The sequence below is a fragment of the Taudactylus pleione genome, unplaced genomic scaffold (genome assembly GCF_031769625.1).
Source record: "Taudactylus pleione unplaced genomic scaffold, aTauple2 ptg000225l, whole genome shotgun sequence".
Classification (NCBI taxonomy): domain Eukaryota; kingdom Metazoa; phylum Chordata; class Amphibia; order Anura; family Myobatrachidae; genus Taudactylus; species Taudactylus pleione.
Window position 1 is genome coordinate 9,662,459 of NW_028284627.1, and position 12,592 is coordinate 9,675,050.

Genomic DNA, 12,592 nt, shown 5'->3' on the forward strand with positions numbered 1-12,592 from the left:
AGCGACGGCTTGCCCATCGCTATCCGGGTCTCGCGCATGCGCACGACGGAGCCGGCTCCGTCATGCGCACTGGGCCAACATCGACCCGCTTGCGAGTGCTCAGCGCTTGCGGGCGGGTCTGAATCAGGCCCAGAGTGCATTGTGACACCCACATAATGGTTGGAAAACACCAGACTGCATTGTTCTATGTGCAGTCATCATGCACAATTGTGGTTGAAATCTGGCCCTGATTCAGAGCCGGTCGCTCTGAATCAGGGCTGGTCTTTTTTTTTTTTTTTTTTTTAGAACGGCCTCCTGGCCGCACGCATAGCTGTGGGTGATCCCGCTATTCGCCCTATTCAATTCCAAAAGACGTGAAAACTGGACACAGCGAATGTGAAACAGGCGGAAAGTGCTGTCAGAATTGGGGAAATCAGCCTGAACCCCCCAAAAAGATGCGCTAACATTGGGGATCAATGCAGATGTGCCCGAATAAAGCGATTTGGGGTACTAAAGTTGTGTCAATAGCGTCATATTGCGTCTTTGGTGAATAATGGCATTAAGCAATATTTTTTTGAAAAAAAAAAAAGCAGTCCTGTCAAATTTGGGACAAATGAGTGCTAGCATATTTTAAAGTCGCTAAAGTGAACTTTTAAAAAAATTAAAAAATCGGTATGAGTTACCACCAGACCTAAGTACGGTGGTTCAAATCCCGATGCTGGAAGACCGCCACTAGAAGATCCCGACAGAGTAAATATTTGTACTATTTCTAACTCTTCCCCCCTCCCCCAACCCTCCTTTAGGGGTGCCTAACCCTAACCTACCCCCCCCTAATGCCTAACCCAAACCTTCCCTCATAAGTGCCTAAACCTAACCCACACTCCCCGCACCCTAAAAATAACCCTCCCAGGGGGGTGCCTAACCCTAAACCTTCCATGGGGGGTGCCTAACCCTAAACCCCCCTTCCCCTAGCCTGACCCTAACCCTCCCGTGGGGGTGCCTAACCCTAAACCCCCCTTCCCCTAGCCTGACCCTAACCCTCCCATGGGGGTGTCTAACCCTAAGTCCCCCCCAGGAGCCCCTAACCTAACCCTCCCCCCCCAGCGGCTGTCAGCACCCGCCGCCTGACTTACATACGTTCGGCATGACGGGCGTCGGGATCCCGATGTAGGGATAATGATAGGCTTCTGGATTTCAACGCCTATCATTAGTCCATTGTCTGGATATGACCGACCGACCGACCACCAGCTTCCTGACTACATACCATTGCAAACACTTGCAATCCTAAAAACACCTTAGCCATACTTGCAGACCCCAAAGAAGTCTATTTCGGTACTTTTTATGCTTGTACCCCTACTTTGTACTTTTTCGCCCCCGAAATGAAAGTACTTTTATGGGGTGTTCCCCACTTTTTTTCTTAGGGCTTTTTTGACGCAGTTGTCCTTTGGGGGGCTGTCCCAAGGGTTCTGAGTGGTTTCCCCACCTTTGCACCACAAAATAAAAAAATAAATGTACCTCTGTTCTCCTGCTATTAAGAGGGAAATCTTTTTCGCTTATTACATTGCATTGACTTTCCGTGTACGCGAAAAGTATTTGGAATTGAATACGGAGATAAGTTATCGGCTGGCAAAAAGTTGAAATCTGCGATACTTTTTTGCGGATCTCGGATTTTTGATTCTAATTGAATTCAGGCCCAAGTTGAAAACAATCTACTAGCTGCGCCTCCATACACTGAACAAGGTATGGTCACTATGTACAATTCACACAATGAAATTGGCAGAATGATGGGATGATCGAACATATTTAATAAGCAAATCAAATGATCTCGACCGTTTCTCTTCCATTCTCAGTGTTGAACGATTATCGTTAACGTACATACACCGAACGATATTTGTTTGAAATGGTCATTTATCGGCCGAATCTGAATGATGATCAATCTGTGCATGGCCGGCTTAACGCTTCATACAAGAACATAAACAGCATGTCAAAAATTCAATACATGAATTGTTGACACAGTTAAAATGTCGACAATAGGAAATTTTAGGGATAGGGTTGTGTGTCAATATAATCACTGTCAATAAAACAGACTAAAACCGCAAACTAGTCAAAGTCCACAAAGAGACCACTTCTCCTAACAGTTTTTTCTTCCTGGTAATATATAGACAGTTGGCTACTCTGCAGCAATATTAATGTGAATATTCTACAACACATCCATGGCAAAATAAACAAAGATATTTAAAAATATATTTAAATAAGATGCCAGGCATCCAATTGTCATACAACAGGCATAACTCAGTGGTCTGCTGCTAACCATATGCCTTGTGACAAACCACTGTTGAGGCCTCACCAATGTCCTTTCATTTGCACTCAAGCTCCCCTACTTAGGAAGCTACATGGACTAAGGGAACTCATTACCTAAGGGGACGCATATCTAAGGAAATTTATTAGCGAAGAGGACACATACCTAAGGATACTCATAATTAAACGAATCGGTCGTTAAGCGAGGACATATAGTGGCTGGGAAGTAGCAGGAGCCAGGCTGAGAGTGACATGTGCCTGTGTGTGTCCTCCTCCTCCGAGAGCACGCCATCGTCCTTGCAAGGTGTCCTGTGTGTCTCGCGCCACAGCCAGGGCTTCCTCTTGTGGCAGAGTCTTTTTTCTTTTAATCACTGCAAGTCACAGTTAGCTGGTCGGAGCGCCGGTCGTAAGTCAGAACGGTCGCTAATCAGGTAGGTCACTAAGTGAGGAATGTCTGTATATGTAGCAGATAGAATGGCGGCACTCACGGTTTTGGATAGAAAGGATAGCAGCCCAGTTTGCAACTCAACGTTTTGGTAATTAAACCTTCCTGACGAAGGTTAAATTACAGAAACGTTAAATTGCCCACTGGGCTGCTATCTTTTCTTTTCAAAACCGTGAGTGCCGCCATTCTATCTGCCACGTATCTGATCCTCTGTGGAGGGCACCCAGTGTGCTGCAATATACTGAGATTTGGAGTGCCGAACCCTATATATATAGGGTTCGGCTTCGTCCGCCAAGATGAGACTTCGTCCACCAAGGAAAACACTATGTCTGGCGTAAACCCAACACATCCCATCACCCCAAGAATACCATCCCCACAGTGAAACATGGTGGTGGCAGCATCATACTGTGGGGATGTTTTTCAGCAGCTGAGACTGGGAAACTGATTCGAGTCAAGGGAAAGATGGATGATGCTAAATACAGGGACATTCTTGAGCAAAACCTGTGTCAGTCTGCCTGTGACTTGAGACTGGGACGGAGGTTCACCTTCCAGCAGGACAATGACCCGAAGCATACTGCTAAGCAACACTCGAGTGGTTTAAGGGGAAACATTTAAATGTGTTGGAATGGCCGAGTCAAAGCCCAGATCTCAATCCAATTGAGAATCTGTGGTCAGACTTGAAGATTGCTGTTCACAAGCGGAAACCATCCAACATGAAGGAGCTGGAGCAGTTTTGCCTTGAGGAATGGGCAAAAATCCCAGGGGCAAGATGTGGCAAGCTCATAGAGACTTATCCAAAGCGACTTGCAGCTGTAATTGCCACAAGAGGTGGCTCGACAAAGTACTGACGTTAGGGGGATGAATAGTTATGCACGCTGAAGTTTTCTGTTATGTTGTCCTAAATGTTGTTTGATTCACAATTTAAAAAAAAAAAAAAAAACTTCACAGTTGTAGGCATGTTCTGTGAATGAAATGATGCACACCTTCAAACAATCCATTGAAATTCCAGGTTGTGAAGCAACATAACATGAAAAATGCAAAGGGGGTGAATACTTTTGCAAGGCACTGTATGTATGTATGTATGTGGGATCTAAGGGGTGTTGTAGTATGAGTAAGGTCAGCACTAACTTTTCTCCAGGGAGGTCACGCTGTGGGTAATTGGGCTACTTTGGGCTCTCCTGACACTGCAGAAAGGTGCACATTACATACAAGATAGGCAGAGTCTGTGGGTGAGGTCTCACATTACTGAGCTGGTTGTGGGAGAGCATCAGTACAGAGCTTATGCTGACCACATACTGGGGATCCTACCACGACCACATGAGGGGGGCCAAAGTCTTTCTGTTGTGTTTGTGTGATTGAAGTCTTATAATCTTGCACCTATCTTTTCTGTATTGATTAAGCAGAATATCCGTCTGAACATGGCCTGCCAAAATCAGCAACGTCGGCTTTTGTCGCAGTTGCACTGACCGTGACATGCCTGCGGCCCATCTGCGTCTAGCTAGCCCACAACCATTACCTCCCAGGAACATCCACTGAAATTGCCTCTCTGCATCCAAATTCGTACTGCGGCTTTAGGCGGTAACCATAAGGACCAATGCAGTGAGGATGGGACACATGCGCACACTGAAAACAATGTGTGATAGCCTCCAACATTAACACTGCGTCCACCTCTGACTCAGATCCGAAATGTTTGTGTGATCTGTCAGGTCTGAATTAAAGTCCGTATGAGGCAATCGATTATAATGATTGGATTGATCTGAGTGTAACGAGTGCACCTCTACTGCATATTGATTGTCCTAAATTGATATATGTGACCAGCTCACACTGCACCTCCTGTTGAACCCTTTTACTAATCCACATGTTTAGTTTCCATTGGCAGCATATTCACAGATGGAGAATACAAGAGGGAATCTAGGAAGCTTTGCTCAAGCAGTCAAAGATCCAACTATCACGTAAGTTAAAAGCACTTATAAAATTCATACCCATTAACTTGTATGTATATTTGCAGGGTTTAAAGGCTGGGCACACACTATAATGACGAATTGGCAAGCAGACCAATCAGCCGTCTGAGTGGCCCATTTGTAAGCTATGAACACGTACCAACCGGCCGCTCGATGTGTCTGGCCTGACATCACAACTGTACGGGTATTTAAATTTGCCTGCCTAGTTGAGTTGTCAGTGGTTCATCCGTACACACTGCCTAAATGTACCAATATATCAGCAAAATATATCAGTATCGCCTCTGTGCTGCAGGGACAACCTGATATGTCTGAATGGTGTAGTTCACAGACATATTGAGTGTAGCCCCCCCACCCTGCAATGCACTTGCGATCTATCATTCGTCGATAGAATGAAGTGTGTACCCAGCATAAGAGTCATCAACCTTGGTCAGTATTGAGTATCAGGGACATTTTCAAGGACACAATACTATTAGTATGCTGCGGCCATTTGTCAGGTTGTGATGAGCTGATCTTCCTTAGCAATCTTGCTAGTGGAAAACGAATGTATGCAATTAGAGAGCGTGCTTGTACACTGGTGAAAAGTAGGGCGGTATGTCGTACCATTAAGAAATTAGAGGCAGGTACACTGTACCGCCTGACCACCTTACCGCTCATCTCCACACTGCACTGCCGAGCAAGTCATAGTGCTCGACAGGACTTGGCTGCAGCAAGGGCTGTCGGGAGTGTAACACTGACTATATCACGCCATGCTCCCTGCCCCCAGAGCGGTGAGAAACGGGGGCGTGTCAAGGACACGGCCACTGTGCCATGTGGCCACACTCTCCCTGGTGCATAGCCATGCCCATTTTTGTATACTTGTAAAAACATTTTTATTTGTACCACTGGCTATGTACTGATGTTAATGTGGTAACAGCACAATAGCAGAAATGTATTTGCAGTTTGGTTACTGTACCTTTCTTCTAGTCTCTTCAACAGAATACGTAACCACTTTTGAACTGAAGATATCGGATTAAATTAAAACGTGAAACGGATTATATCAAGTACATTAAAAATATATTTACTGTTTAGGTACATTAAAGTGTTTGTAGCACTAATAGGGGTATTCAATAAGGGAGCGAAAAGTCCGTGCTGGACTTTTCGCTCCACATCGGAGATTTTCAGGCGCGAGCCCGCTTTATCCCCGTATTCAATATAAAACCAACGAAAACGGGAACCTGCGAAGTGGCTCTGCGAAAAAAAAAATAAAATGTATCTGGAATCAATTGTAGGACCCCCCTAAAACTGTAAAAACATGGGGGATCACTATGGGTATCCCCGTTTCAGCCTGCAAATGAAAGTCGGGGATTTAAATAGCCACAGAAGCTAATTTTTTCCCGACATTGAAGAAGTGTTGCAGAAGAGCACTTAGGTTATTTTTTTCGTTTTTTTAAGTGGTCCCATCAAATTTGGGGTACATGAAAATGGGTACTAGAATATTTTTATGTCCCTAGAGTAAGTTTTAAAAAATTCTGCAACTATGCACCTGCCGCTAATAGCCTATTCTAGAATACACCTGCCGTATATATACAGAGTAGCCCTGAACCTATTTCCCTATTGTTAAACACTTTTTTCCCTTTTTTTTTTTTTTCCACCCCAGTTTTTAAATACATTTTTTGGGGTGTCCCTATTTTTTTAAAAAACTTTTTTTGACACAGTTATTTTTAAAATGTCAATCCCAGGGGTGCAGGCTATTTTTTTTAAGCCTGCAGCCCTAAACCCCAATTCTGCACTTTTTTTCGCCACCTATTCAGTGGTGAAAAGTTATCCCCGTTTTTTTTTTCAAAGACTTTTCGAACCTGCAAAAAGTCTTTGAAACTGAATACGGTGTAAAACCAAAACCTGCGAAAATGACGTCATCGGTGCGAAAACATCGCAAAAACTGAGTTTTCGCTCCATATTGAATACCCCTATAAGTTGCAAAATAGTCTGGCCATACTACTCAGTCAAATAAATGACATTATTAAAGTGCACCTATCACCATTTTATGCTTTTGCTATGTATCATAGGTTTCAGAAATGTACTTGGACTTTTATGCAAATGAGTTGGGGGAGGGGTCAAAAAGGACCCTTAAGTGAAAAGTAGGGACTCGCTTTGATTGCAGTTTTCCCAGGACTCAGCCTTTTTTTCAATAGATATAATTTTATATGTCTGAATATGCATTTCGAATGCACCCAAATGAAAGGACAAAAATAAACAAATATATAAAGTATTCCCAGCCATTCCCATTGTCTGCTTATGCACACAAGGTGACTGTCTCACCTGTAAACTATTGGCTGGTGAGTGACATTGGGTTTTCCCTTTTTTTTTAGATGTACATATTACATTTTTTTTTTTTAGCAGTATGGGATATACCATTGAACACAGTGGCCAAGGTTCAATCACTCTTCCAGGGAATGTTCAGCCATTTTGTATAGAAGGAAGGATAGAAGCTACCCTTCCTTCTGCATGGAATGCTCCACCACTTATGTCTGCCCAATTCTACCCATGATAAGGGGCAGAATGTCTACCCTGTTGTCACACTATGTTTGTAAGAAGAAAGTTTAGTCATTGTGCCTCTTGTTCTTGGGGCTGAAGAGGGCACCCAGTCAGTTCAATGTTATGGGTTATAGGGGAAAATATACAGCCCACTTAGTATAATGCCCTTATAACACACCAGTGTGGGGTTTTCGTAGAGCTCGACCAAGCATAGAAAAATGACTTCTATACAGCAATAAGTTCACTTTTTGCCTTGTAACCATATCCTTCTCCTTCTATTAGAGAATCCAGCTGAAGACTGCATTGCCACCTGCGGTGAGTACTGTATATAGAGAGGAGGACATGTGCTCAGCATGCTTCACATTCATTCATACTAGGTGTAGGATAGACATAGGTATCTTGTGGCTTCCACCACAGTGCTAAACATTGCAGTCTGCAGCAGCTATCTGTGGTATAAATGTATACAGGTCACACATACATAAACCCCAGTAAGTCTCTTTAATCCAATTTGCTGGTTTGAATTGGTGAATAGTTTTAGCCAAAACGGTGAATTGAGATGAACTTCAACCAGATTTCTAACTCCAAGGGCCTGTCTGGAGTGGCAACAGCTTTGTAACTTCCCCCTTTATATCTTTGTAACAATCTCATTCATAAACAGAAATCCATTAACAATCGTTTCATCTTCAACTCCCTTAGGGGCCTATTCATCATACGATTAAATGGCCCGGTAACCATGTGGGCTAATCATTATCAGGGGTCCGATATGACCCTATGATATTCAGCAAACTCCGAAAACTGAACGTTTTCGGAGTTTGCTTCCGAGAACAAGTGCCTTCTTCAGACGGCACATGTTCTCGGATCCCCGCTCCTTCCTATGGGTATGAGTTCCGGAGATGCGAAGAGGGATCCCTCCGCCGCCTCCTCACTACCTCCCAGGCGGCTTTGCGCATGCGTGACCCGCGGTCACGGATACGTAGGCACGGGGACAACTGCTTTTTGGAGCAGCTGTCCCCTCACCGGAGCAATGATGAATTTTCAGATTAAATAATCCAACATTACGATGACTATCTTACAATTCCTATCTATCTATCTTATAAGCTTATAACTGTTATCTGAGGGGCCTTACACCACCACCAGTAATGCACTATTTATGTATAAAGATGGTGTCTCCAGACATGCTACAACAGCCCAGGTGACATTGGTTAATTGGCCCCATATCACAGGGTGATGCCAAAAGTAGCAGAAATGCTTGATGATAATCTAACAAAAATGGACAGGATGATTATCAGACATAATAATAATTCACCCTGTATGTGTCCAAGTTTATATATTTATCAGTCCTGTTTAAATCTCATAGAATAAGGATTTTTTAGACTAAAAAAGAAATATCTCTGTACAATGCTGACAGTTTGATACAATTGTCTCCAGCTTCAAACCTCCCCCTGCCCATATCCATAACTATGTGGCCACAATCCAATCCTGGCATGGAACGCTCATCTTGGCCACAGAAAACTGAACTATACACTAAGAGCAGCGCTGTTGGAGGTTATGTCTGTCTGTAATTTGCAAAAATGTTGAAGAAAAATCTCAGACCTAAAAATCTCTTGGGTTGCCCAGAAGAAGAGGGAGTGTGAGGCATTGCACTCATAGTAATAGCACAATCAGCATATTCACTGATTTCTCTGCAACATTATTGGTGACAACAAGAACTTTCCCTTTTTTTCTTTTCAGGGCTTCAAAAAGCTGCACGTCTGTTTCGGTGTGATGAATGCACAGTGGAGGACTGTCAGGTCCCTGTGGAATGTCCACGTCAGTATGTTACACTTGTATAATCTCATTTTACAGAACTCTATCGGAAAGATGCATTTCAGTGGGATATTAATATTGGCGGGAATAAGCTTAGGACAAGAACCATTTTTATGAGTTTGCATTTCACCTGCACCCTAGACAAGCACGTGAGATTCCTAATAGCATAACCTACTTGTAGAACCTGTTTGATTACGATAAGTTTCAGTGAAATGTATGTTCGTCCACACAGATGTTCTTAACCAGGATGGTGGGCTTATTTGGTAACAGCACAGGGATAACAGCAGTAGGCACCGGGTAACAGTGGTAACAGTAGTAGCTGTGGCAGGGGTAACCACAGATCTCAGGTAAGGAGCACGTCCATGCAGTGACATCCTGCAGCACTCTACACAGTGGTGCAAACAGAGTTTGTGTATGCTCACTAGCACGGCAGTACAGTCATCTCGCTGGTGCGGCACTGGATGGGAGGAGACTCACCGCCAGCGCTGCAGCAATTACATTTCAGCAGAATCGAGATGGGGCTTTCAACACGCGGACTATTACATTTGGGCCTGGGACTATAATGAAGGACAGAAGGCTGTAAGGCCAGTGTAGTAGTAGCCCCGGAAAAGTACTGGAGGATGCTGAGAATTGAAGACTGTACATCTAACAGACCCACAATAACCAAACATCAGAAACATGGGGGATGAGGCGCTTACTCCAATAGTCTAAAGCAGATGTTCCCAAAACTCAATCCTCAAGGCACCCTAACAGTCCAGGTTTTAATGATATCCATGATTGACCACAGGTTACTTAATTAGTACCTCAGTCAATTTGATTTAACCACCTGCGCTCAACCATGGCTGTCTCTAAAACCTGAACTGTTGGGGTGCCTTGAGGACTGTGTTTGGGAACCTCTGGTCTAGAGGAAAAAGGATCAAGCACTGAAATATAATTTGTTCAAGCTTAAAGGACTGCTTGTGGCAAGGGAATGGCCTTACACTGTTACCAAAATCTAGGAAGAACTGTATTATTGAAAGAGTAGCGAGTGACTGTAGCAATGTTTCTTTTTATTCCTCTCAGTTGAAGACATCAACGTGCTAGAGCTCAAAAGGGCGAACATCTACTGCAGTGTGACTTTTCCCCTACCTGACTTCTTTAACGTCATATAGAAGTTTGCCAGAAATGTAGGTTCCATCATAATAATTTCCATGCAATGTATCAAAAGGAAAATAATATTACAATGTGGTTGTGAGTGATAAATTTCAGGTTGCTTTTGCTCAGGCATAGGGAATGATGGGGATGGGCGGTGACTGGGAGGTAACAGCAGGGAGATGTTGCATTAAATGGAAGCTTTCACTCTAGTACCCTGCACCTGTCACAACCCGTGCAGTTCCTCTTTGCTGCCTGGGGTTATGCTCTCTGCTCTGGTGCTTCTAGCACACTCAGTTAATGCAACAAAATGCTGAAATACAGACCAGAGCTTGCTAGAAGCACAAGAGCAGAGAGCGACACCCCAGGCAGGAAGGAGGAACTACACTGATTGTGACAGGTGCAGGGTGCTAGAATGGGAGCGTCACTGGCATGTCACTGACAGTGGTTGCATACAGAGACGCTGATAGGAGGCCCTATTCAGATGGATAATCTGCACCTGCCATAGGGCTGGCAGAAAATCGAGGGTGCGTCCAATGGTGCGACTAAGGACACATCAAGCATGATAGCCACATCTGATGCTCAAAGTGGGCGTCTCAGTCCTTGTACATTTGGACACACTGCAGCACACCAGGGAAGGGCTTTGTAGCCGTATTAGCATAAAGTATATATCACAGCAGAGACAGTGAACGTATGCTAGTCTAATATTATAGCAGCAGAGACAATACCAAATGCTAGTATATATAGCAGCAGAGACAATACCATATGCTAGTCTATATAGCACAGCAGAGACAATACGATATGCTAGTATAAAGCGCAGCAGAGAGAATACGATATGCTAGTATAAAGCGCAGCAGAGACAATACGATATGCTAGTATATAGCGCAGCAGAGAGAATACGATATGCTAGTATAAAGCGCAGCAGAGACAATACCATATATTAGTATATAGCGCAGCAGAGACAATACCATATGCTAGTATATAGCAGCGCAGCAATACCATATGCTAGTATATAGGGCAGCCGAGAAAATACCATATGCTAGTATATATAGCAGCAGAGACAATACGATATGCTAGTATATAGCGCAGCAGAGACAATACCATATGCTAGAATATATAGCAGCAGAGACAATACCATATGCTAGTATCTAGGGCAGCAGAGACAATACCATATGCTAGTATATAGCGCAGCAGAGACAATACCATATGCTAGAATATATAGCAGCAGAGACAATACCATATGCTAGAATATATAGCAGCAGAGACAATACCATATGCTAGTATCTAGGGCAGCCGAGAAAATACCATATGCTAGTAGTATATATTGCAGCACAGACAATACCACATGCTAGTAGTATATAGCAGCAGAGACAATACCATATGCTAGAATATATAGCAGCAGAGACAATACCATATGCTAGTATCTAGGGCAGCAGAGACAATACCATATGCTAGTATCTAGGGCAGCAGAGACAATACCATATGCTAGTATATAGCGCAGCAGAGACAATACCATATGCTAGAATATATAGCAGCAGAGACAATACCATATGCTAGAATATATAGCAGCAGAGACAATACCATATGCTAGTATCTAGGGCAGCCGAGAAAATACCATATGCTAGTAGTATATATTGCAGCACAGACAATACCACATGCTAGTAGTATATAGCAGCAGAGACAATACCATATGCTAGTATATAGCGCAGCACATACAATACCATATGCTAGTATATAAAGCAGCAGAGACAATCCCATATTGCTAGTATATAGCAGCGCAGCAATACCATATGCTAGTATATAGGGCAGCCGAGAAAATACCATATGCTAGTAGTATATAGCAGCAGAGACAATACCATATAGCAGTAGTATATAGCAGCAGAGACAATACTACAGTGTTCTCCCCAGGCTGTTTTCTGCGGGCGCATAGCAAAAACAGCCTACCGCCCGGCACTTTCCCCTGCCGCATGCCCGGTCACCCTCCACCTCCGCGCTTCACCTTCTGCTGTGGAACGCTGGCTTCTGAAATGACCGGAGGCTAAAGAAGCCTCCGATCGCTTCAGAGGCCAGCGTTCCCAGTGATGCACTGCGCGGGTGATGTCATAACGTCACCCACGATGTGAGGAGCCTGCCCCGCATGCCTACTGGATCTAGTTAGATCCAATAGCGCACCACGTGCTGACTGGATCTAGTTACATCCAGTCAGCACGTGGGAGTGGCAAGCAAGTAAAGGTAAGTGCTGTGCTGGGGCTGGGACCAGGACTAGTCTGGGGGCACCTCATAAGGGACACTTTAAGCCTGGGGGCACCTCATAAGGGACACTTTAAGCCTGGGGGCACTGCATAAAGGGGCCAGCCTGGGGGCACTGCATAAAGGGGCCAGCCTGGGGGCACTGCATAAAGGGGCCAGCCTGGGGGCACTGCATAAAGGGGCCAGCCTGGGGGCACTGCATAAAGGG

The 12,592-nt window shown here is 44.2% G+C and overlaps 2 protein-coding genes across 4 annotated transcripts in view; one reads left to right on the forward strand and one right to left on the reverse strand.

The window, feature by feature from the left end:
* The window catches only part of LOC148517249 (uncharacterized), a 270,769-nt gene that overhangs the window by 253,223 nt on the left and 4,954 nt on the right, over window positions 1-12,592 (forward strand). For both annotated transcript variants that reach the window (XM_088478932.1, XM_088478933.1), the window contains exons 2-5: window positions 4,589-4,674; window positions 7,480-7,512; window positions 8,929-9,010; window positions 10,066-10,169. In XM_088478932.1, coding sequence (XP_088335058.1) covers window positions 4,589-4,674; window positions 7,480-7,512; window positions 8,929-9,010; window positions 10,066-10,154 — 290 coding nt within the window. In that variant the 3' untranslated portion in view covers window positions 10,155-10,169. The remainder of the gene's footprint in view (window positions 1-4,588; window positions 4,675-7,479; window positions 7,513-8,928; window positions 9,011-10,065; window positions 10,170-12,592) is intronic.
* Window positions 1-12,592, reverse strand: part of POLR3B (RNA polymerase III subunit B) — a 166,449-nt gene that overhangs the window by 61,825 nt on the left and 92,032 nt on the right. The window lies entirely within an intron of this gene.